The 22,884-nt window shown below is 37.0% G+C and overlaps 1 protein-coding gene across 1 annotated transcript in view; it reads left to right on the top strand.

Moving 5' to 3' along the window:
• Nucleotides 1-12,722: 12,722 nt before the first annotated feature.
• ESR1 (estrogen receptor 1) overlaps nucleotides 12,723-22,884 on the top strand; it is a 105,321-nt gene continuing 95,159 nt past the window's right edge. The window contains exon 1 of the mRNA XM_054399308.1: nucleotides 12,723-13,216. Within this exon, the coding sequence (XP_054255283.1) occupies nucleotides 12,789-13,216 (428 nt within the window). The 5' untranslated portion in view covers nucleotides 12,723-12,788. The remainder of the gene's footprint in view (nucleotides 13,217-22,884) is intronic.

Genomic DNA, 22,884 nt, shown 5'->3' with positions numbered 1-22,884 from the left:
TGGATCAGAAAAAAACAGAGCTTGTAACATCAATCTGTTAAGTAACTTATCCAAAATATGAAGTAAATGACTCAACTGAGTGGATGGTTCAACTCGATGATCTTAAAGGTCTTTCCAAGCCTTAATGATTCTATGATTCTGTGGTCTCATGCCTTCATATCTGCCTGTGTATGTCTGATGTATTGACTTGCAAACTACAGCAAGATCAGCGTATTTGGGGTTTTTAGAAAGGCTGAAAAAAAATAGTACATTAGAAGGACTTTGCCTATTTTCAGGATTTTTGTAGTGTGCTAACTAAGCTTCAGGATCTGTTTTATGTTTTGGCTTCAACAGCCTTTTAAAAACTACATTTAACTCTGAAGGAAAACTGCCTTAATATTCTTAATATTATGGGTGAACAATTTTTGGTCTTTCTGTCACTCAACTTGTAATTTTTAGTTACTGACATTAACAGCATGTTTCATTTAACTTTTTAAAATGGAATAATATAAATTCTATGTAAATATTTCTCTTCCAGTAAAAAAAAATTAAGACTGTCATTGTGGAATTGAGTCAAGTAATTTTAGTAGTCATGTTTATTATTATTTTTCAGCATTAGCTAATGACAAATATTTAGAATTTCCTGTTAAAAGTGATTTATTATACTGCTTGGTGGTTGGCTTGTTTTTGTTTTTGTTTTGTTGTCTGCTTTTTGTTGTTGGTGGTGGGTTTTTGTTTCTTTGGTTGTTTTTTTGCATAGAAATGTGCCAAAAAAATTAACAGTACTTCCTTATAAAAATTTGTGAAAAGCAAAATACTTCTTGATCTTAAGCAGGGACCATTTTTCTTTCTGCAAACACTGAATCTTTAGATAAAAGAAAATTATTTGTTAAGGACAACATAGTATAATACATATAATAGAAAATAAATTATCCATGTCATACATATATGTAATCCATGGTGTATTTGACTAAGTTTCATCACAACCAATGTGAACGTGTGCTGGACAAATATCCCATTGGCAGCATGCGTCCTTTCTAATTTGGCTTGTTCTATTTTGAGTGCAATTGCAAATTAATTTAAGGGCTAGCTAGTGATGGACAAAATTGCCTCCCCCTTCACTCTGGCTATGTCCTGTGGCTTGTAAACCATCGTGTTAAATAAGTATGTGGAACTGTGTATTTCACACACCCTTAGGAATAGGAGTTGCTCTTATGGGTCTCTGAACTTACAGGGTAGCCTGTATTGCAACAGTGTCAATTGCATTAAATTATTTACTGCTCTGTTTCAAGAAGACCTCCATCTTGTTGCACAAAACAGTGAAAATGGTGGAAGAACAAATAAAGATAGGGGAATGCTGAACTAATAAATGACTTTGACCTTCCCCCCCCCCCCCCCTTTTTTTTTTGTTGGCACTTAGTGGTTTCCTTTGATCTTCCCTGCCTTAAACAAGCTAATATCTGCCAAGACAACACAACTGTTACTGAATCACTGAGGCCCTATTTGTTCCGCTTGACAGATGACAATGCGTTTTTGTCTTTCTACTGAAGCATAGAACTCACTTTCAAAGCTTTCATCAGGAAGAAGTCTAGGATTTTTTCCTACCTTGTTTTTCCTTTCTTTTTTGGAGTGGGGTTTTGTTTCTCTTCTTGTGGCAGTGTGCAGTGCAGATGATTGTCACACCATTTTCTGTTAGATGCTGGTTACGCAGCTCTGAAGTTGTATGATTTTGTTACTGCACCTGATTGTTTTGGCAAGAACTGAAGCCTTCACCATCTGTAACATATATTGATGCTTCAGTAACATTATGGCTCTTTCAAAAGTGTCCTTTACTATTGTCTACTTTTTAACTCCCTGATTTTTTGAACAATTGCTGTTAGTGTTAACTTTTCAGTTCTGTGTAGGTTTCTTGTATTTGCAGTTGTTTTCTTTGATAGCTTGATCAAAAGAGTTCATATTTAGACCTTAGCAAACAAACTTTGGCTTTATTAAACAATACAGCCTCATAATGGAGGCAGAAGATACATTATCTATTTGAATTTTGTGAATAAATGGATAAACTCTTTAAGGTTGCTATTTGCAGTCACTAATATAAGCTTGGATATTAAAATCTGGTCTATTAAGTAAATGTTCTTTGTTCTAAGTATACATTGTACTTAGCACAACCAGAGCCTGATTTGTGCTGGTGATCTTAGGTGTTCTTGAATACAAATAACAATCACTATAGAACTGACTGTTTCTCATTGCTTTTTGGTTCAGGTTCCATTGGCTGTGCGTGTAGGCATATTAAATCAGTTTTAAAATTGGACTGCTCTGGAGTAAGAACTTATATCACAGAAACAGAATTTTGGAAAGCTTGCAGTTTATTCCCAAAGAATGAGATGGAACCTCTGTGGCTGTTAATTTTGGAGTTCTCTGAGGGCTGGAGATGATAAGTAGGTGTGGATCAGAGACTTAGGCCCTGATCCAGCAAAGCACTTAAACTAATTTCTAACTTAGCTCATCATGATCAGTTCCACTGAAGACAATGACTGATTCATGTTATCATAGAAAATACAGCGTGGCCTTATTTAGGACTGTGTGTTTAATAGATTACATATACATATATGTAAAAAAAAATTGTAAAAGTGTCAGAAACTGTCTTATAAAGATTCATTTCAAGATCTTCCTGGCCTTGTATGTCTTCACTATAACTGCTATGGAAGAAGATGCCAATTAGCTTCAAAATGCATCTTCTAATACAGAAGTTACATTTCAGCTAGGTAAATGGGATTGTATCTTCTGAGAGAAACTTACTGAGACTTCTCTTCTAGAAGGGCTGAATTTTTGTTAGAATTAAGAAATATTTTATTAATTGGTGATTGAGACTTTTAAAAAATATACCAGAATAGAAGATGGAACTCCCAGTTATAAAAGTCTCACTACATCATCTACCCATTTTTTCTATCTAGAATATTGAATTTGATGTTTCACTTTTGATCTGCATGGGGTGACTGCAGCCAGTACGTTACCTGCTGGACATAAAATTTTAATGAACGTTTGCTGTCTGACTGTGCTTTTATAGAGTATTTGCCAGTTGGATAGCAAGTGACAACAAGCCACTCAGATGTGGTTGTAGTGGTTGCTGGACTGATGGTGGCAATAACAAACCGGTTCTTGACATCAGGGAGAGGATACAGAAAAATGTGTAGCACCACTGATTAGTTCAAAGGTGATACCCCTTGTGGACTTTTTCCTTTTGGACTTGAGGTTTGTGAGAACAGACCTAGAAATAAATTGACATATCTTTCTGGTGTGCTACTGGCAGCAGTTCAATGGCTCTGTAATAATATCTAAATTGGATACAGAGAAGCTCAGGAACACAAGTGGTACCTCTTCATGTGCTAGCTGCAGATTATTCACAGCTACATGTCATTATGCTCACAATGACACAGAAGACTGACTAACAAAAATTAGTGAAATAAGTGAAGGAACTCCAGTTCTCTGAGGATGTCTGACAAATGAAGGGCCCCTGCTACGGGTAGCTGTTAGACAATAATGGGATGCTGAAACAGCAAGACTTTTCCAAGCCATTTGAGTGACACAATAAATACAACTTTTTAAGGAGACAGGGTTAACTTCATCACAAAGACCTTTCCATTGGAAGAGACAGCTTCTGGAAAGGAAATGTGAATGTGTGATATGTTAAAACCAAACACGGTTTATCTCAATGCTATTACTGGAAAGAAAAAGAGTGAAGAAACTAGGTCATGTCATCAGATTGATTCTATGTTGCCTTCTGGTTTGGGGTTAGCCTCTACCTTCTAAACGCTTGGATACTGGTCTCTTTACTGTACATGTCATGAATCATATGTATGTATGGAAAAACATTGACAGAAGAAAGTAGATTCAAGCAATCACACTTCATAATTGGTCTTTTGAGGAAGACAGTCATATCCATCAAAAGAGGCAGCTGGTTTTGTTTTGTGGAAGCCACAAAAGATGGCTGAGTACTTACCACCTCAGTCTTGATGGGTGTTCACACATATGTGTGCCCCTGACTATTGAAAACAGGTAGGTCCATTACTGGGTCAATGGGCAGCAAATACATTTTGGATTGGACTGGAACAGTTTACAGAAATACTGAGATGGTAAAGTGAGGCCAATAGATTATGGTAGGGAACTGAGACTATACTGCATTGATCAGGCCAGTGGAGTAGATTAATTGAAGGGAAGGGTGAATTTGCCATCAGAGTTTCCTTAATTCATATCTAATTTAGGGAAAACAGCAGCCTGGTTGAAAAACGCAGGTGTATTATTGAAAGAGCTGCAGAAGGGTTGAAACTATGAAATGGGATCCTGAAATCAGGCATCTGTGGATAATAGGGAAATAGACCATCATCAAAGTAATTACTATCTTCTGAGTTTTTTGTTGCAGATCTGTGTATTAGATACATAGATAAACAGTATACATTTGAAGGGACATCAAAATGTCACCTAGTCCAAACCCCTACTCAAATAAGTAATTTTTAGACCAGGTTGCTCAGAGACTTGCACAAAGTTGAATCGCATCCTCAAAGGATGGGGAGTTCCCAGCATCTCCCAACAGCCTGTTCTATTATTTGGCTACTGCCATGATAAAAATTTATACTTCATATCTAATAGAATTTCCCACAGTCCAGCTTGTGTCCTGTTGCCTCTTGGACTGTTGCTTTACGCTCCCAAGAACAGTCTGACTGAGTTTTCTGTATTCTGTCATCAGATGGTTGTAAATAGCAGAAAGCTATTTTTTTTTTTCTCATACAGTTTGGGCAGACCCTGCTAACTTAGGCTGTCTTTATGTCCTGATCATGTGGGGCCCCTGGACTTGCTTCTTGTACGGGGAAATCTTAGAAGAAGGGTAAGAGGAAGTCTCACATCAATAAGCCTGAGTTGAGGCCTCTTTATAATGGAGATTACAAAATGGCCAAGTGCTTGTGTTCCTCTTCATCTGTTAGCAAATGTGTCTTTTGAAGAAAAAAAAATAAAAAAAGAGCTGGACCTATTTTAGATATCAGTTGCATCAGTGTAATTTGAAACTACAGCAAGAGAGATGAAAAAAAGTACTCTTATAGTGCAGTATTTGAGAGCTGAGGGATTTTACCTGAGGAGAACATCATCGTGCATATTTTGCATGCCCATGCAAGAACACTTGCATGCACATGTTTAAACCTGAAGTCTGAGAGACTGTTGTTGCTCAGTATATAGTCAAGCATTTGGCAGGAAAACGAGTCTTGAGAAATAATATTGTGAGTGAATCCAATTAATTATGAAATATGACTGATTAACAAATGAAGCTGACATCCACAAAGCAAACCTGTTGAACCAATGGAAGGTGCTGAGGGAAGAGATGGTGGTAAAGGCAGGGGGAAGAAAAATGTTTGTGTTTGTTCCACACACTCTGCCATTCTTCCACGTAAAAAGATATTTTTTTTGGATTAATCCCAACATCTGTAAGATGCCTTTTCCACATAGATTCCTGTATTACTAATGTTCAAATTGGTCTGTGTAGTTCAACAGGGGTACAACCTGTCTTTTAAGTGTTATGCTAACAGTACTTCATCAGTACACTTCTACAAGAATTGTGTACTGTGGTGTGTGCCAATTAGCATGAAATCACCCCAAGGTATTTCAAGGTTAAACTAAAAAAAGGATTTACAGATATGTAATACAGGTATAGCAGTCACAAATTTATAATGGTATCTGAGAGACTTTCTCATGCTTTCACACTTGAATCTCATAAACAAAAATTAGCAGTTTTGTTAATATCACCACGTAAATTAGGTGTTAAGTAGGTTAACACAAGGGTTAAGTATGTGGCTAATTGAGTATTTTTGGGAGCCCACACCTGGTACTATTTGAAGATGTATTTTAAAGATGCTACCCCTTAAACTAATCTCAGTAGCTAACAAAGCTGTCTTCCTTATGAAGACTTTCAAAGTTCTCTTGCTAGATTGTTTTCAGAATGCTAACTCATGGTGATCAGTCAATCCAATTTTTTAATATAACAAGAACAAATACATATGAACATTAAACACTAAGCTCCTCTTTTGCATTTCAGAGCTCATTTTTGGTTTTAGATGAAGGTAGATCCATGAGAAATGGTCTGTTAAGAAGTGTTTGTGATTAAGCAGGGAATGTTGCCTACTGTTAAATCACAGCACTGTTGCTTTTCTACCAGTGAACTTCTTTGTTCACACACAGTTAACATTTAGTGTGGTAAAGCACAGAAATGTCTCTTTTTAATTTGTTGGGGTTTTTTTCCTCTTCCCTCCCCCCCCCCTCCCCCCCCCCCCCCCATGCCTCTGTGAGGCATCTGCTAACTCACTGAAACATCAGTATAACATCAGTAATATCTTTTGAGTTTATCCAGAGTACTCAGGTATTTTGGTCTCTTTTATTTATGTAGTAAGTAATTTATTCTGTATGAGTTGGTCACAATTATTTAGTCATATCTTCTCCCATCTTAGCAACAAAAAAAACCTGAAGAAATGTACAAGCTAATTGTATTTCGGCATGCCTTCTACGCCTTTAGGAAAGGGAGCATTTCTACATGTGTTTTCTAATGGTGAACTGAAAAGGCAGATGGTGCCCCATTCTGGCATCAGAAAATTCAGTCTGTACATCTGGGGACTGAAATTCAGTATTATAACTGACACAATAATCTGCATTTAAGACCAGACTCTTACTCTGCCCTAGAAGAGTAATGTAAGGGAAAGCCTTTCTATACCTATACTAGTTGGAATAGTAGCATGTAATTTACTGTTTTGGCAGGTTTTGTGCTTGGTCTAGTCAGGACTAGGATCTGAGAGAGGAGACAGCAGGGTCAGTGGGGAGGGAGCTTTTTAGAAATCTTAATCCTTAAAACTCTCCAATTATTTCAAGGATTGAAACACTGGCCAAGAGTGGATGGAATTGCAGAATAGTCATAGCAAAAGACAGTTTTGTGACACAGTTTCACCTCCCTGTCAAATGCAAAGTTTCTGCTCCACAACCCTGATTTGCTACAGGAAAAAGGATTTATTGTTTCAAAAGAGGTTTTTTTGAAATCTCTAAGTAGAAACAAGCAAAAAAATATTTCTTTCCAATTTGTTCATATTCTTCCAAATTATTCTGTCAGAGCTCCACCTGAATGACTGAAATATGATAGTATCATAAATAGCTGTAAACAAAGTCTTAAAATTTAAAGGGTCAGTATACTTTACCAAAAACCTATGCTGACATCTGTGCCTTATTTTTAACTTGATTACAAGGTATGTAATAGATCTTCTCATGTGAAATGTAGGTAAACTTGAAGGTATATTTAAGTGTTGTAAATTAATAAATGTATGTGTGGAATAACTGTATTTTATAGTTCCCTGTTTGGAGTAAGAACTACTTTGAACAAATACTCTCAAATTCTCTACCTACATTTGACATGTGAAAGCAGAAGATCTTTTATAAGTAAAACCAATCTGGACAGTGAATCTAGAATTAAAAACATTTGGTCTAGCCTTTTGGTGCCTTGTAAGTTTTCTGGAGATAGAGGGGAAAAGGATATACATCTTCATATCAGTTTACAAAACTTGTTAAAAATCTCACAGTAACTGGGTGAAGCACTTAGCTCTGCTAAGATCCTAAGGAACTTTTAGGCATGCTTCTTGCTTTTCTTACTGGTTACCAGGGCTTTAGTGTTGTGTTGTTTTTTTTTTTTTCCTCCCAGAAAAGATTTATAAAGCAGAGGGGTAGATGGTGCTGTTCTCCAGATGTCTATGTTGAGGAGTTTCCTCACTGGACTAAACACAACATAATTTCTCTGTAATGTTACAGTGGAATCTTGGAAAAACATAATGTTCCTCCTGTTATGTGCAGTAGATTCTTCTTTAATTGCAGCAGCTAAAAAAAAGCTTCTATCTTTATAGTTGTGGAACCAAAGCGATGAAGTTTATGATCTCTCACTGTCAGCAGGTTTATGGAAAATTTATAGTGTGTGTTCTAAGTTCTGAGTTTACCATTTTTTGTTGGAATACTTACTAAAACTAGAGCTGAAAAAAGTCCATTATAGGATTATGAGTTTTTCTATCTTTAAAGATTCCTATAAGTTTTACTTTCATCTCCTTTCCCCTCAAACTGCTATTTTATCTTGTCTAGAATCAAGAATCTGACCAGGCTGTTTATTCCTCCTTTTCATTTTCTTTACTTTCTCTCTATAAATGGAACTTATTTTGTTAACATTCTCTGACTACCTTTCAAGACATGTAGTTAATTTAGAAAATTGACTTTTAGTTAATTTTAATGCAGATGGTGCTGGAAACCCTCAAACCTTCTTTGGGTTATTTAGATAAGTTACAGTAGTTATTTTCTGTCACCTTTTGGTGGTGCCCCATTATTTGCAGTCAGTGGAAGTAGGCTCCTTTTTTTCTTTCTTTTTAATTCTTTTTAATTATTTTTATTTTTTATTCCTAGTTTTTATTTCCATAGTGAAAATAAAGTTTGTGTTGTCTGTTATGGTGAGAATCCTGCACTTGATTCAGTACCCATCTGCTGATAGCTGGTAAGGGTGTTGGACTGATGGTCCAGTTGAGCCAAACTGCAGTATGCATGGCTGATAGCTTCATGTGATCACTCTACTCATTTGTCAACTACAACCAAAAAAAGGAAGAAAAGACAGAAATGTAAAAATGATGCAAATTGTTCATTGATGAATCAAAATGAGCAGAACTTGCCTTTAGAAATGTATCTAAATATTCTCCAGCTGTAAATGATGCTAATTTTACCACACAACCACAGAAATGTCATATAGTTTTAACGCTACAACATTTGTTATGTTATTAGTGTTATTGACAGTAAATTCCTCACTCTGGAAAATCTGAGTTGGACACTGGAATTCTGGCATATCTAGGAAAAAAAAATAGAATGGCAGACACTTTAAAAGGGGAAACACAAGATTTAATCAGTCAGTTTCATTCATTTAATCAATTTAATTTCTTATTTCCATGAGAAAGATAGTGTCTGAATCCTCAGTTTCAGAAACTCATGACTTGACTCAGTCTCACTAAAAATCACTGTGTATGAAGCAATTTCTGCTTTGCCCTTCTTGCCAAGATGTCTGTAGTGCTCCTCAGTCACAGCAGACAGTCCCTTCCTGTGTTTTGAGGATTCATTAATTGCTATTCTTTCTTTCCTTGCTGTTTCACCTCTAATTTAATGTGTACATACATACCATGCATGCATAAATCTAGATGGATCTAGTAAATTCAGAAACAGGAAAAAACAACACATCTATAAGTGATAAAAATTTAGAAAATCTTCAGATTTTGTAGAACTGATTTCTCTCTATATTTTTGTGTGTATCCTGGGAAGACTGGGATAGAAGACTTTCTCCCGTGGTATGTGGTTGGTAATTCCAAACCAATATTAGGCCTTCATTAAAGTGAGAGAAATACACAGGGCAGCTTGGTTGCAGTTGAAGATGCATTAGTAGAGAAATTACCAAAACTGAAAAGATAGATTTGCCATTGACCAAGTATGTTTTGAACACTTCTGCCTAGCACTGGAAATGAAGATGCTGCAAACAATTCACATTTTTGTTTATCTCCATCATGACTACATATGATTAAAACCCCCCACAAACATGCAGTGAATGAGACAAACCTGTTTTTATGAGACCTACACATTTCTGAAGGCGTACATGAAGTGGAATTCACTAAAACCAAAGTTTTGTATAGACTTTTGCTGGTAAGAAGTACCAAATATTATTGCTATGTCATAGGTACGTTTTCTTATTGTGCTTATAACATGTAAAACCTGATATTTAAGAGATCAGAGTGATTAAATTGGGTTGTTGAGCAAGTACTGGCCTTTAATCACAAAGATTAGGTTGTAGAATCTTGGGTCTCATTTTTCAGAGGGATGAGCCCACAAGCAGAAGCATCTAATGCCACCTCTATAGCTGGAAAATTAGTAGCATTTGTAAATTTGGAGCAAGTAGGATAGTCATGACCATACAGGACATGAAAAATAACCCTTCTGATAATCTGTTGTGTTTCATAGCTTTTTATTTTGAAAAATCCCACATATAAAATGAGGAATAATTAATGGATTTTTTGCAGTGCACATAAATAAAAAATTCAACTCCTTCATGGAATTTAGTTTGACTAACTCCCAGCCTCACCCTTGCTCTTTCTTGCTCTCTTGGCTTTTGTTTCACAGAAAAAGTAAACCAAATGTTACAGAATGCTAGCACAAGGTTCCTAGGCAGCCCCTAAGATTTTATAGGTGGCATTGACCTTTTTTTATCCCTTTTAGGGGGTAGGACTGTAAAAGTCCACACTATCTTGTGCAAAACTGCTCATAGGGTCCCCAGTTTGAATGGTATGGTGAAGTGATGGTACCTTTACTTTACCCTATGGTGTTTTTTAATGCTCTCTGCATATGGTGGAATTTTAAAATATTTGTCTCCCCCAAATCACAGAATCTCTCTAAAAGAATTAAAATCAAGTTTTAAAAAACTGTAAGCTAGAAGCACTGAGGTAACACAGGATGCGCTCAGAAATCAGCTGTTTGCACACTCACATGTTCCATCTTCTGCATAGCTAACATGCTGGAGTATTTTATTGCCTGTCAATATTGCAATTCTAACATAGCATACATGCTGGATAATGATTTAAATACAAATTCAAAGTCCATTATGTAGCACATTTGAGAAGTGGGTACTCCTTATGGCAAGCAGACTCACAGTAATTCTCAAATTATGCAGTTTAGTATGAAATAATGCCTTTTTTCTGTGTATTACCAAAGCATGAAATTAAATCTATGAGTGACTGACCTTAAACTTGTAACTGCCATTCATTTCACTCTGTGTAGCCCAGCAGATTGGTTGCTGAGAGCTATGCTTGCTTGCTGTTTTGTGAGTCTCTGCAGATGCATGTTCGCCTACTCTATGCACACACTCTTTTTTTTCCTCTCACTGGTGTATTTTCAGACTAACTCTTCGAAGACTTTCTGAACTGCTGGGTATGATCATCTGATTGTAATTTTTTTTTTTTTTAACTGGGAACATGTTTAGTCCAGTGTTATTTAAACAAGCTTATCTCTCTGATCAAAGTCTACAATTTGAAATTTGAACAGGGTAGAGAGGGTGGCTGGGTGGCTGAGGAAATCTATCAAGTACATATTTATGTGTGTGCTGTTTTAGTTGTGTGCCTGAAGAAGTATAAATGTATATTGCTTCAGAATAATCTTGCAAATATAAATGACTATTTCAGTGCAAGTTCTGAAAAGGTAGTATTACTAAAATGAAAACATTTTTGGTAAACTTTTCTTGAAGGTATTGGTGATCTGCATATTCAGTTTATCAGTTTCTTCAGCCTTTTTGAAGGTTCAGTTTAATAACTAGAGTGGTTTAAGAATAGCACAGTCTTTGCTAGTATTCAAAGCATACTAACTGGAGCCCATATGTTAATGCATTTAGGGATGGCATTGACCTATTTCACTGACTGAACCACAGACCACAGCAATAAACCTAGAGAGCTTGAAACCGTTTCTGGAGGTTTTCATTTAGCTGGTTCAGGAGGACTAGTGTGTGCAAAGTTAAAATTATATAGAGTGAGATGGCAAGATGAAGCATGCATGCCACACCTTTTCATTATGTTCTCTCTCTTCCTCCCCTTCCCCCCCTTTTTTTTTTCTAAATATAACTTTGAGAGGCATTTCAGTTTATTTTAAAGCTGATTCCATTTGATTGTTTTAGAGTACCTTATTTTCTAGTATGATTTAGAAATTCAGGTTTGCTGAACTTTTGTTTTCAAGACTAGGAAAAACAATTTCCTATACCCAATTCACATGTCATGCAATCAAATATTTCCCCCCCTAACTTTTAGGATTTTCCTGTGGCAAAATCTGAATGATGCTTTGTTTCACAATTTCACAGTGAAATTTGTAGGCTAATCTAAAGCTTTCCTGCTCTTTAATGTTACTACTATTGTAGTAACTTGAAGTTGCTATCACTGATGAAATTATACTATAAGCCTTTTCTTCTACATAGATATTGTAACCCCTTTAATTTTGTTAGCTAGTTTTATTGACTGAGGTTCCTAAAATGCGCAGAAACACACAAACACACAGAGACTCACTCGCTTGCACACACACGTTCTGCTTTGCCCTATCTCAGTTACAGCATAGTCCTATCCAGGGTCATTACAATGTACACATTACATATTTCTAGCAAACATGAAAATGAATCAAACACGAGGAGAGATAAGCACAGATAGATTGGAGCCTGCTGAGGAAATGAAAGGCAGTAATCTGCTTGACCACTGGACTGCTCTTCCTGGTTGGATTTAAGTGTCCTTTCCCGTTAGTTGCTGCAAAGCACTGGCTATCCTGAAGTGAAAAATTAAACAACTAGTAAGAATGAAGTAATGTTTAGAGGGACAATTGTTTGGTGTAACTCCAAAATTAATTGTTTCTGAAGTGATGTTTAAACCAATGTCGACACAAGGCAAGAGTTTCTGGCTTGTGGCCAGCACCTTGTAATGCATATTAGTGCAGATGAGGAGTTCCTAAAAGTTAGAGGGAGAAGGAAGGAGGGGGAGAGAGAGAATTTGCATTTTCAGTGCTCACTCTGCATTCGTTTGTATCCTTCTCCTTTCTGAGATTAGAGGAATACCTGTGTAGTGCTGCTTTATTATGATTTCTTCTGAGCCTCAGAATAGGTTCTGGTGTTTTTTTTAGGTGAATTACCAGCTGCCGATCTCGCTGTTGACAGTAAAAGCAGATATGTTCCTTGCTCACTGCTATTAGCACTGACCATGACCCTTCACACCAAAACCTCTGGAGTTACTCTGCTGCACCAGATTCAAGGCACTGAACTGGAATCACTGAGCAGACCTCAGCTGAAGATACCCCTGGAAAGATCGCTCAGCGACATGTACGTGGAGAGCAACAAGACAGGAGTTTTTAACTACCCAGAAGGAGCCGCTTATGATTTTGGTACTACAGCTCCAGTGTACAGCTCTACAACTCTCAGTTATGCCCCTACTTCTGAATCTTTTGGGTCCAGCAGTCTGGCAGGATTTCACTCACTGAACAATGTTCCGCCAAGTCCAGTGGTGTTCTTGCAAACGGCACCCCAACTCTCACCCTTCATCCATCATCACAGTCAACAGGTACCCTATTACCTTGAAAACGAGCAGGGCAGCTTTGGGATGAGGGAAGCTGCTCCTCCAGCCTTCTACAGGTAAATGCAAAAGATAATTTGTCTTTCTTCTTTAGGCAGATGAACTGAGAAATTTAGAACGTGGAAATCTGTATCCTCTAATCTTTTCTTTTTTGTGTAGAAGACCATAGGATTTAATTGAATCGTACATGATATCTAGACCATAGTGTGACTGTAAGCCATAAGTTTTGAAAACTGCATAAATGAGAAACAAATTGCATAACAAGCATAAATATTTCCTGGAGAAACATGAAATCATAATTGATTAAAGAATAGCAAAGAACTTCCCTGTTGTAATAAATTAGTATCAGTGTCTGAAGTGTACTAAAAAGGCATCCACCATCACACATTTCTGGGTGTGAGTGGTTTGTTCAGCTTTTAGCTGATACAGTATTTTCTCTTCTGGTTTCCTTTACAGTGTAAGAAGTGACTTATACAGGGAGTGTTTCAGAAGCACAATATCCTTCCTAATCAAACTGTTAGTATTGAATCAGGGACAGTATTTCAATCAGCAACCACCTTCATGAGCTATTGTAAGAGCTGTGCACATATCAACCTGCATTCTTCATTGGACAGTGATATATATCAACCATAAATCTGCATGCTGCAATTCCAAAGATAAGATTTTGGGGATTTTTATATTTTTTGTCCCTCAATAGAAGGGGTTTAGCTTGGTCTGGGATAGAAAGATAAAAGTACCTTTGAAGACGGGAAATTATTTTCCTTGATTTAAATATTTATTGTCAGTTGTGAAAATATTTATGTAATTTTTGAAGCAAATGTAGCTTATGGATAAAACTGTAGCTTGCAGAAAATATAGTCATACGCACCAGCACCCACACCGTCCATGTTTCTGCAATATCTTTGCATCCACTTATTATAATGAGCCTTAGTGAATCAAAGTGAACAGAAATATTTTAATTTCCCCCCCACCCCCTAAACTCTGCCTGTCTCTGTTTGAGAGATACAGATGAGTTTGCTAGAAATGAAATGACTGAGAAAAATAGAAGTAAGTTATTTTTCCTCTGTTGAGGGCCAGACTGCAACTGACTTAGTTGCACAATATAACATGTTTCTGTGAACAGCAGCCTGTGTTCCTAAAGACAGCCTAACTCAGGCCGACTCAAAATCTGGTAGCAGAATCTGGTCTAAAGGAACAGATGATGATTGCGCTTTTTACAAACTATTAAGCAGTTTTGGGGAGCAGATGGAATAAAGACTGGTGAAACGATAGGTAACAGTCATGTCAGTGATCTGTGAACTGAACTAGTTCAAACAATGCCTTTAGGATGAATGAATATATATCAGAACATAAAGATCTTGACTGATTACCAATGACTTGAGAGTGAAACTGCACTTTGTGCTAGATTAAAGGTTGGGGGTTTTTGACATGAACCAGTGCAAACAAATGGTGAAAAGTGTGTAAGTGACCTTAGATACGTAAACAGTAGAGTAGTGAGTTTGTGAAGATGAAATACAAAAAATGTACTATAGTCAGGGTATTTTACTTCAAGAGAAATCAAACCAAAGAATTGCCTGGAATTAGAAGTTAACTGTGGAAACAGCGTCTTTTTATTTTCAAACAGTGAATTGACATTAAAGACATCAAAATAAAATTATTTTACTTGTTTAGTTTAACTGCTGGAGCAAACATCTACTGGAGTAAGGCCAGTGCTGGATTCCCCATTTCCTGACATTTTTGATAAAGAATGGGTGTCTCCCTTGAGGATGTGTTTTTGTCAAATGCAATTGGTGGGGCTTAATGCAGCAGTAATGAGGTGAATCTATGATCCTGAATATGCAGGTAGTTTTTCTACATGCAGTGTTAGGTAAATGAATTAATGGCTCCATTCAACCATAATAACAAATGTGTATCAAAGTGATTATCTTTTGAAATTATCATCATTTTTTAACAGGCAGAGCACTGTTGAAATTTGGGGTTTTTTTTTTTTAATTTTCATTTTTGCAAGATTTTATTTACAAAATTATCATCCCCACGGCATTAAATATTAGGCCTTTATTTTTGTGTTTTGGAACGAATCCAATCCTCAATTATCTGTTAAAATAATTTGAATAGGGATTCAGTGTCTGGGAAATATTTAATCATAGGTTTAAGAACGTTTTTAAAAATATTATAGTGCATGAATTTCCAGTTTGCTTTATTCATTTGGATAGGCTCACTGGTTTTAGTTGGGTTATGGGAGAAAAGAGACCATGGGGCAGTGTAATCTGGTGATGAATAAATACATTTGTACTGGAGACTGGAAGATGTCTAGATAACAAAATACTGAGTTTCTGGAACAAGCTATCAGTAAGAATGGTATAGGTAAAAATTCTTGAGCCAAAAAACCTAACAGATTTTAAAATGGATCATGATCAGTTTAGGATATGGCTGTTTGCTTCTGTAATGAAACTTAACCTCAGAAAGGCTCCTCTGCACTTCTCATTTACCTTTCTGTTAATGGAATTGTGCTTTTTGGCTTTTAAGACAGAAACATTTGCATTTCATTATCCTGTTATACTCTGGGTTTGAGATGCAAATGCTGCATTCAGTTATACAAGTGGCTAGGATAATAAATAATCATTGGTTGGAACTGAAATTATATTCTGTTAATGCTTAGATAGAATGTTAAAAACCTTCAGTCATAAAACTGACTGTAGGTGATAAGGGAAAATTTTAATGTAATTTGATTTTCTAATAAGTATTCAAAACCATGCTGACTACAGGCTTGTGTGTAGCTACATATATATTAATTCTGAAGTTATATTTTATTTCTTTCAATGAGCGTTTACTTTTCTGAAAGCCTTTGTCTCTCACAACAAGATAATGACAGGCTTCTATATCTAGATGAAGAACAAAATAATACATAAAGAAAAGAATTATTTTGTAAACAGTATGAAAAATATACCAATCTCCTCCTTTCTGGATTCTCTAAATCAGGGGACATCAGAATTTGAGAAAAAAATAAGGGGCTTAATTAATGAATGTGTTTAACTTGACCCCTTGTATGTCTGATCTGGTGGCTGTTTTTATAGGGAGCCAAGCTATAATACCTTTTTCTGATCTTATAATGTCTGTATCTTCCAGTAAAAGGGAGAAGAAATAGCACTAATTATGTTTTTAATTCTCTTAAAATCTCACATTTTATTTTGTTTTCTCAATCATTTTCATATTAGGTTTCTCTTTTTATTAAATGCTGGCAAGTAGTTGATTCTTATCACAGGAAATTTTGTATTCAGGGATATTGCAATAAATTATTTTGTTCTTCACTATTAAATTTGAGTTTTAGCTATTTAATTGTGTGTGTGTGTGTGTGGGGGGGGTGGCAGGATTTTTTTCATTCAGGAAAAAAAACAAGAAGCCTTTCAATAGCTAATTTACTTCAGTAAATTCCTACAGGCAACAACAAATACTAATTCTTTTTGTTCTGCCAGTGTGTTATATTCCCACTGAGTTTGCACCTCTTGGATCTGGAGTAAAATAGTGTTTCCAAATTTGGCAAAAACCCATATGAAAATGTACCGCACCCCCAAGCTACCTGACAAGGCATTTTTCTGTCAGTCTATAGTGAGTGACAGAGGCAGGGCAAATCAGGGTGCAAACAGAAACAACAAATGAAAAATCATTGCTCTTTCACTTTTAGTGGCTAGTTTGCAAGCATCTAGTTATCCAGGTTCTAGGTTTAATATAATGAAGTATTTATTTAGCTTTGGTCCCAATTATCATACTGAAATTGAACAATTTTAAAACTGCTGTTCCAACCAAGATGATCAGAGTTTTAATTTTAATACTTGCTAAAACTGAGAAAGATTACAAATGTAGATTGATCCCTGTTCTGCTGTAATTCATAAATCCATCAGTCTGAAAAACAGTTACTTAAACTGATATGTATATTTTACCTTCTCTGATTCATTATGAATCTTTGTTCATGGCGAATACAAAACAGAGAAGATTTCCCCAAATTTTAAAATTAAAAGAATGTTACAATAAAATAAAAATTCAAGTATTAGTTTAGTTTAGTTTCATTTAGTTTTGTTTATTTATTTTATTTTATTTTGTTTTATTTTATGTAGAATGAGGTATTCTGTAACATGAAGGAGTACTTTTGTTTGTTTATTTGGTTGGTTTATTTTGCTGTAAAATATCTACCTGTTCTGAGGTCCTCACTTGAATAGTTCAAGTGTTCAGGAATTTTCTTGAACACTTGGAAGTGTTCCTGTTCTCAGAGCTTGTACTGATATCTGTGACAATTTTACAGCAATAGTTTACTGTAATGAAAGACAGAGGTAAACATAGAGTTAACTATCTGACAGAAATATTGTAAAGATAAACCTGTTAAAGTTCCAAGACACACAATACAGTTATGAGGGACTTGTACAAACCAACTTTGCTGTTTCTTCAGCTCTTCTTAGAGAATGTGCTGATGTGGTTCCTGCTGTAAGCATGCTTGTACCATAAGTTCACCAACCCACACTGTTGAGGAGTACCTGTGTTCTGCGCATCCTTGTGCCCCAGAATAAGGCCAGGCAGTGGTGGAAATACATAAAGAGCTGTAATGCTTCCTCATCATCTTGCTTTCTGCCAACACAGGGAGATGGATCTTACTTGCTCTCCGTTGGCTTTCTCTTTGAGGTTCTCTTAGTGAAGAAAACGGTCTTCATTTTTTCAACAAAGGTATTTTTAGCACAAACCACAGACCCAGAAGTTCTCCATATACCAGCTCCTTTCCATGTGAACTTAAAACCCATGTTTTTTCAGGTAGCTCATGTGGATGGGCTTCATCTGGTTAAATGTAGACACACAGGTCTGTCTTAGTTTTCCACTCCTTAGGCGTTCAGATGGGTCTAGCACATGTAACACAGGACCTACTATGCAGCCATACCTTTGTGGAGTAGGAGGTGGGTGTCAGTAAAGGTCATCACCCAGAACAACTCAAACAGCATGTGCCATGGACAACAGCATCAAGCCTTCACATGGACTCTCTTAGTCTGCGGAAATGTGGCGAAAAAGAGGAACTGTGAACACACAAACACCCCTCCCCCCCCCCCCCCCCCCAGTGTTTTGATGGCATCACTCTCTTTCTATGGTATCTAGTTAATATAGATCAGGTACATTAGGATCTAAAAGTGCAAGTTTCTCTTTCATGACTATGACATATAACTAAAATGACTCATTCTGGTACAGATATGTAGTGGATGAAGGTGGATGCCCAGTGAAGTCCAATGTTATTTGAAATTAATTCCACTCCTATGGCACTATTTGCAATCTCCCTTCAATAGATATTGCTGTATGTCCGTTGAGAGGAAGAGGGGGAATTGGCTCCATGTCATTGGCCTTGATCACTCTTTCTCTTAGGGTATTGAAACAACAAACACTGCTGGCCATATCTGCTGTGATAGGGAAAGAGTTATTTGCCGGCACCAGTACCTTCAGCAATTGCAAAGTGACTGTTGAATGACAGCATTTTTTATTAAACCAACAAGAAAGGGGAATCAGAGATAAAGGCATGGCTCCAAACAAACAGGGAGGACAGAAGTCCTGCAGCTGAAATGGATCCACTTCTAATAAACTGAGATTTTGATAATTTGATGTTAACAATGAAACACTGAAACTAATTGTAGGCTCCCTAGTCTGCCTGCAGGGAGTTTTCTGTTATCTCTTCAGGCATCAGAACTGAGATTAGGGTGGAGAAGCTGTCCTTCAACATTTTCATTTAAAGTGCTTCTTTCATTGCATTCATTACAAGGGCTGTTTTATAAAGTTTGCTGTACAGAGAGAAGTCACATCTGAGGTTGTACACTCTCCCTATGTATTTGGGCGGCCCTTCCAGTGAACTGCAAAAGGTCATAATTTACCACTCAGTTCATTAGGAACCCTGATCAGTGACACTGGCCAAGGGAAGGCATTTCTGCTTTTGTGCCAAGCTCTGTTTCCAGTTGCTGGGAGGGTTCTTACATAATTGGACTCAAGATAGTTCTCCTTCTGGTGCAAGAATATCACAGTATCACAGTACATTAGAGGTTGGAAGGGACCTCAAGAGATCATCAGGTCTGACCCTCCTGCCAGAGCAGGATCACTTAGGGTAGTCTGCACAGGAATGCATCCAGGTGGGTTTTGAAAGTCTCCAGAGAAGGAGACTTCACAGCCTCTCTGGGCAGCCTGTTCCAGTGCTCCATCACCCTCACTTGTAAAGAAGTTTGTCCTCACGTTGAGATGAAATCTTTCATGTTCAAACTTGAACCTGTTTTTTGTCTTATTATTGTGAACCACTGAAAAGAGCCTGGCCCCATCCACTTGACACCCACCCCTCAGATATTTATAGACATTGATCAGATGCCCTCTCAGTCTTCTCTTCTCAAGACTAAATAGCCCCACGTCTCTCAGTCTCCCTTCATAGGGGAGATGCTCAAGTCCCCTAATCATCCTCGTGACTTCTCCAGAAGGTCTCTGTCTCTCTCTGAATACATGAGATACTGCTTATGAGATTTAATCTACCAAGTAGTAGCAGTGATAGATGTTAGAGACAGGATGATCATAAACCTGCAGTGTAGTCTACTTCCTTGGCAAGGTATTCATACCAGTATTGTATTCAGGCATGATCTGGCTTTATTTCTTAACCTTTTGATAGAAAGAGGAGATAGGCTCCTCAGAAAACGCAGAGCTTATATAGGACTGTCCTAAACGTAAATTCTGTTTGATAGATGTGAATAACAATTGCAGTTGTCTTTCAGCCATTGCAGTGACAATCTTAACTAATGACACAACAGTCAGCATCTATGTAAGCAGGAAAATATTACTTCCTTTTCCTAGTGCATGGAAGCCATTGGTAACAGTTTTTCACTTTGAGTGTAATTCAGGTTTGTGAGACAAGATCTATTGAATCACAAATACATGAAAAATATTCCAGGTTTTTAAAAACTTTTTTTCGTCTTCTTCAAGTTGATCTGTAAACAAATGGAAGCTTAGAAGCTGCTAACTCTAAAAGCATAATTTAATTTTACTATTGAAGCCAGGGTCTATAAAATCTGAACTTTGGCAAAATTTAAATGTTACATAATACCTTTTTATCTGTGTTTTCAGGTTGCAAAACTAGTAAACATTCCAAAAACGTTTGCTTTGCTGAGCAATCTCGATCAAGTAGTATCTAGTTATTATTCTGTAACTTTTATCAGCTGGTATCTAAAGCAAATTAAATAAGTGTTCTCTGCTTCAGTTATTAGTTGCAACTTTAGATTGACAGTAAGATCCCTGTTTCAAATTACATATCACAGAATCCTTGTATCCAGGAAAATGTAGTGGTGGCAAAGAATACTGTGGCATGGAGTGTGTGCCAAATCTAGATACCTTTGGGGAACTAGTATGTCAAAGAACAGCTTTTTTTTTTTTTGCTTCCACTCTGAAGTAAAATGTACTCCTCCTTTAGCCAAACTGATAAACACAAGCAAGGAAAAAGGTGTACATTGCCAGCATATAAGCCACTGTAGCATATTTATTACCTTGCAGTGGTTTTACATGGTTTGGATTATTTAGATTTATGGGTGGAAAAGTATTTATAGCTTTGTCTTGCTGTGCTACGAGAAATATAATCCTAATTTTCATCTACAAGGGTATCACTAAGAGATAAAACATGCAAATCCTGGAAATGGTGGGTCAGCAGGATATTAAATATCTAAGAACATTCTAATTAGGTTCATGGAGAAAGGTTATAAGAGAAACCTGCATAAAATAACATAGCCAAAAATCTTAATGTCAGGAATATCAGAACCAGTACGACTGTAAGAGGCATGTATTAAGAATATCTGCAAGTTATATTGCATCTTAAGAAGTCAAACATTGCTGAAGCTGGTTGCACATCAGAAAGTTACTGCTATTTGCTATTACAGTTTCTTCTTGATCCAAGCAATAAAAACCTAAATGAAATGGAAAGAAATCGAATTTTACAGAGAAAATTTTAAACACTCTAGAGCAAAACTCCAGTTTATGTGCAGACAGTTCTAGTAACAGTCTAGGTTCCTCTCTGTTTTGGTTACTTATGTTGTCAAGCTTTGGCTCATATTTTCTGTGTTAGATGATTGTCTCAGGTAATTTTGTTTTTAGCTTTTTAACGGAAACTTTCTCAGTACCATGAATGGAAAAGAGTTTTTTTATTATACTCATGCACAACTTTCCTCACCTTTTTTATTGGGGTGCCTAGACACCTTTGTATTATAGATACAGCTCTGAAATTTGTTAGTGGGGGGTGCTATTGATCAGGGTTGTTTTTGTTTGATTTTTCACAGAAAACCTGTTGAAATTTAAGCTACAAACTCTTGACGTCTCTCACTACTCACAATGGGAATTTATTTGCATTTGATAGCTAAATTTCATGTGTCATGCATGCTCCATCCTCTCTGTGATGATAATTGACTTGGTTGCAAAAGCATCTTCCTCTGACAAGATGTGTAAGGCTGCTTCATTGCACAGCTACACGGATTTTGAGCAGGACTTTCTCTGCAATGATTACTATGGTCTCAGGTCAGTTACTGACAGATGAGGATCATGGAGTAATGTAAATTTGAAGGGCTCTCTGGTCAACGTTGTGCTCAAATCAGGGCTAGATTTAAAGTTAGGTCAGGTTGTTCAGGTCCTTATCCAACTGAGTTTGTCAATATCCAGGAATGGAGACTTCACATCTATATAAGCTGATATGTTACAGTGCTGAACCACTCTCACTGTGGATAATTTTTTCCTAATATATAATCACAATATTCTTTGCCCAAAGTTGTGTCAGATGTCTCTCATCCTTTCACTGTGTGCCTCCAAGAAGATTCTAGCTCTGTCTCCTTTAAGGTCTGTTACATAGTTGAAGACAGCAATAAAATCCTGTGTTAGTCTTCTCTTCAGAAGACTAAACAAATTCAGTTCTCTCAGCATCTCCTCGTATGCCATTTGTCCCAGTCCCCTCATCTGGGTGGCTGTCCACTGGACTTGCTCCAGTTTGTCAGACTGCCTTCAGCTTGGAGGCTCCAAACTGAGAGCAGTCTTCCAAGTGCTGAGCAGAGGAGAACAAGCTCTGTTTGCAGCCTCTTCTCTATGTTTACATTAGTACAATCCAGGATGTAGTTGGCCTTTCTTGCTGCCAGGGCACACTGCTGACTTCTGTTCAACTTGTTCATCAGCACCTGGATGTCATTCTCTGCAGAGCTGCTTTTCAGCCTCTTCCATGTTTCTGCAGGGTTATCCTATCCCAGCTGTAAGGCTCTGCATTTTCCAGTGTTGAGCTTCGTGAGATTCTTGGGCCATTTCTCCAGCCTGTTGAGCTCCCTCTGAATGGCAGCCTTAGTTTGCAGCATATCCACCACTCTGCATGCCCCCTCTCCCCCAGTTTGGTATTTATCATTAACTTCCTAGGGATACAATTTTTCCTTTCATCCTTGTGGTTAATGAAATAGTGCCTGGCCAGATCTGAGCTGCTGATAAAAATCCATTGAGACTAGCAGTCCAGTCATTTTCCATCCACTTTATAGTTTGTCTGTGCAAGTCCATATCTCACTACACTGGGAATACGAAAAATGGTCGTCTCTTAGTGTCCTTCTGCTTCCTCCGTGTTCATTCTAAAGGGTTAGGTAAAAGTCACCAAAATGCAGTAAAAAACTAAGCTTGCAGAACGAGAAGGAGTAAACAAAGATGGTCTTGTTGAAGAACATAA

This window comes from Indicator indicator, chromosome 2 (assembly GCF_027791375.1).
Source record: "Indicator indicator isolate 239-I01 chromosome 2, UM_Iind_1.1, whole genome shotgun sequence".
NCBI classification, from domain to species: Eukaryota; Metazoa; Chordata; class Aves; order Piciformes; family Indicatoridae; genus Indicator; species Indicator indicator.
Note: the sequence above shows the minus strand (reverse complement) of the source record. Positions and strands in the feature narration are given on the sequence as shown.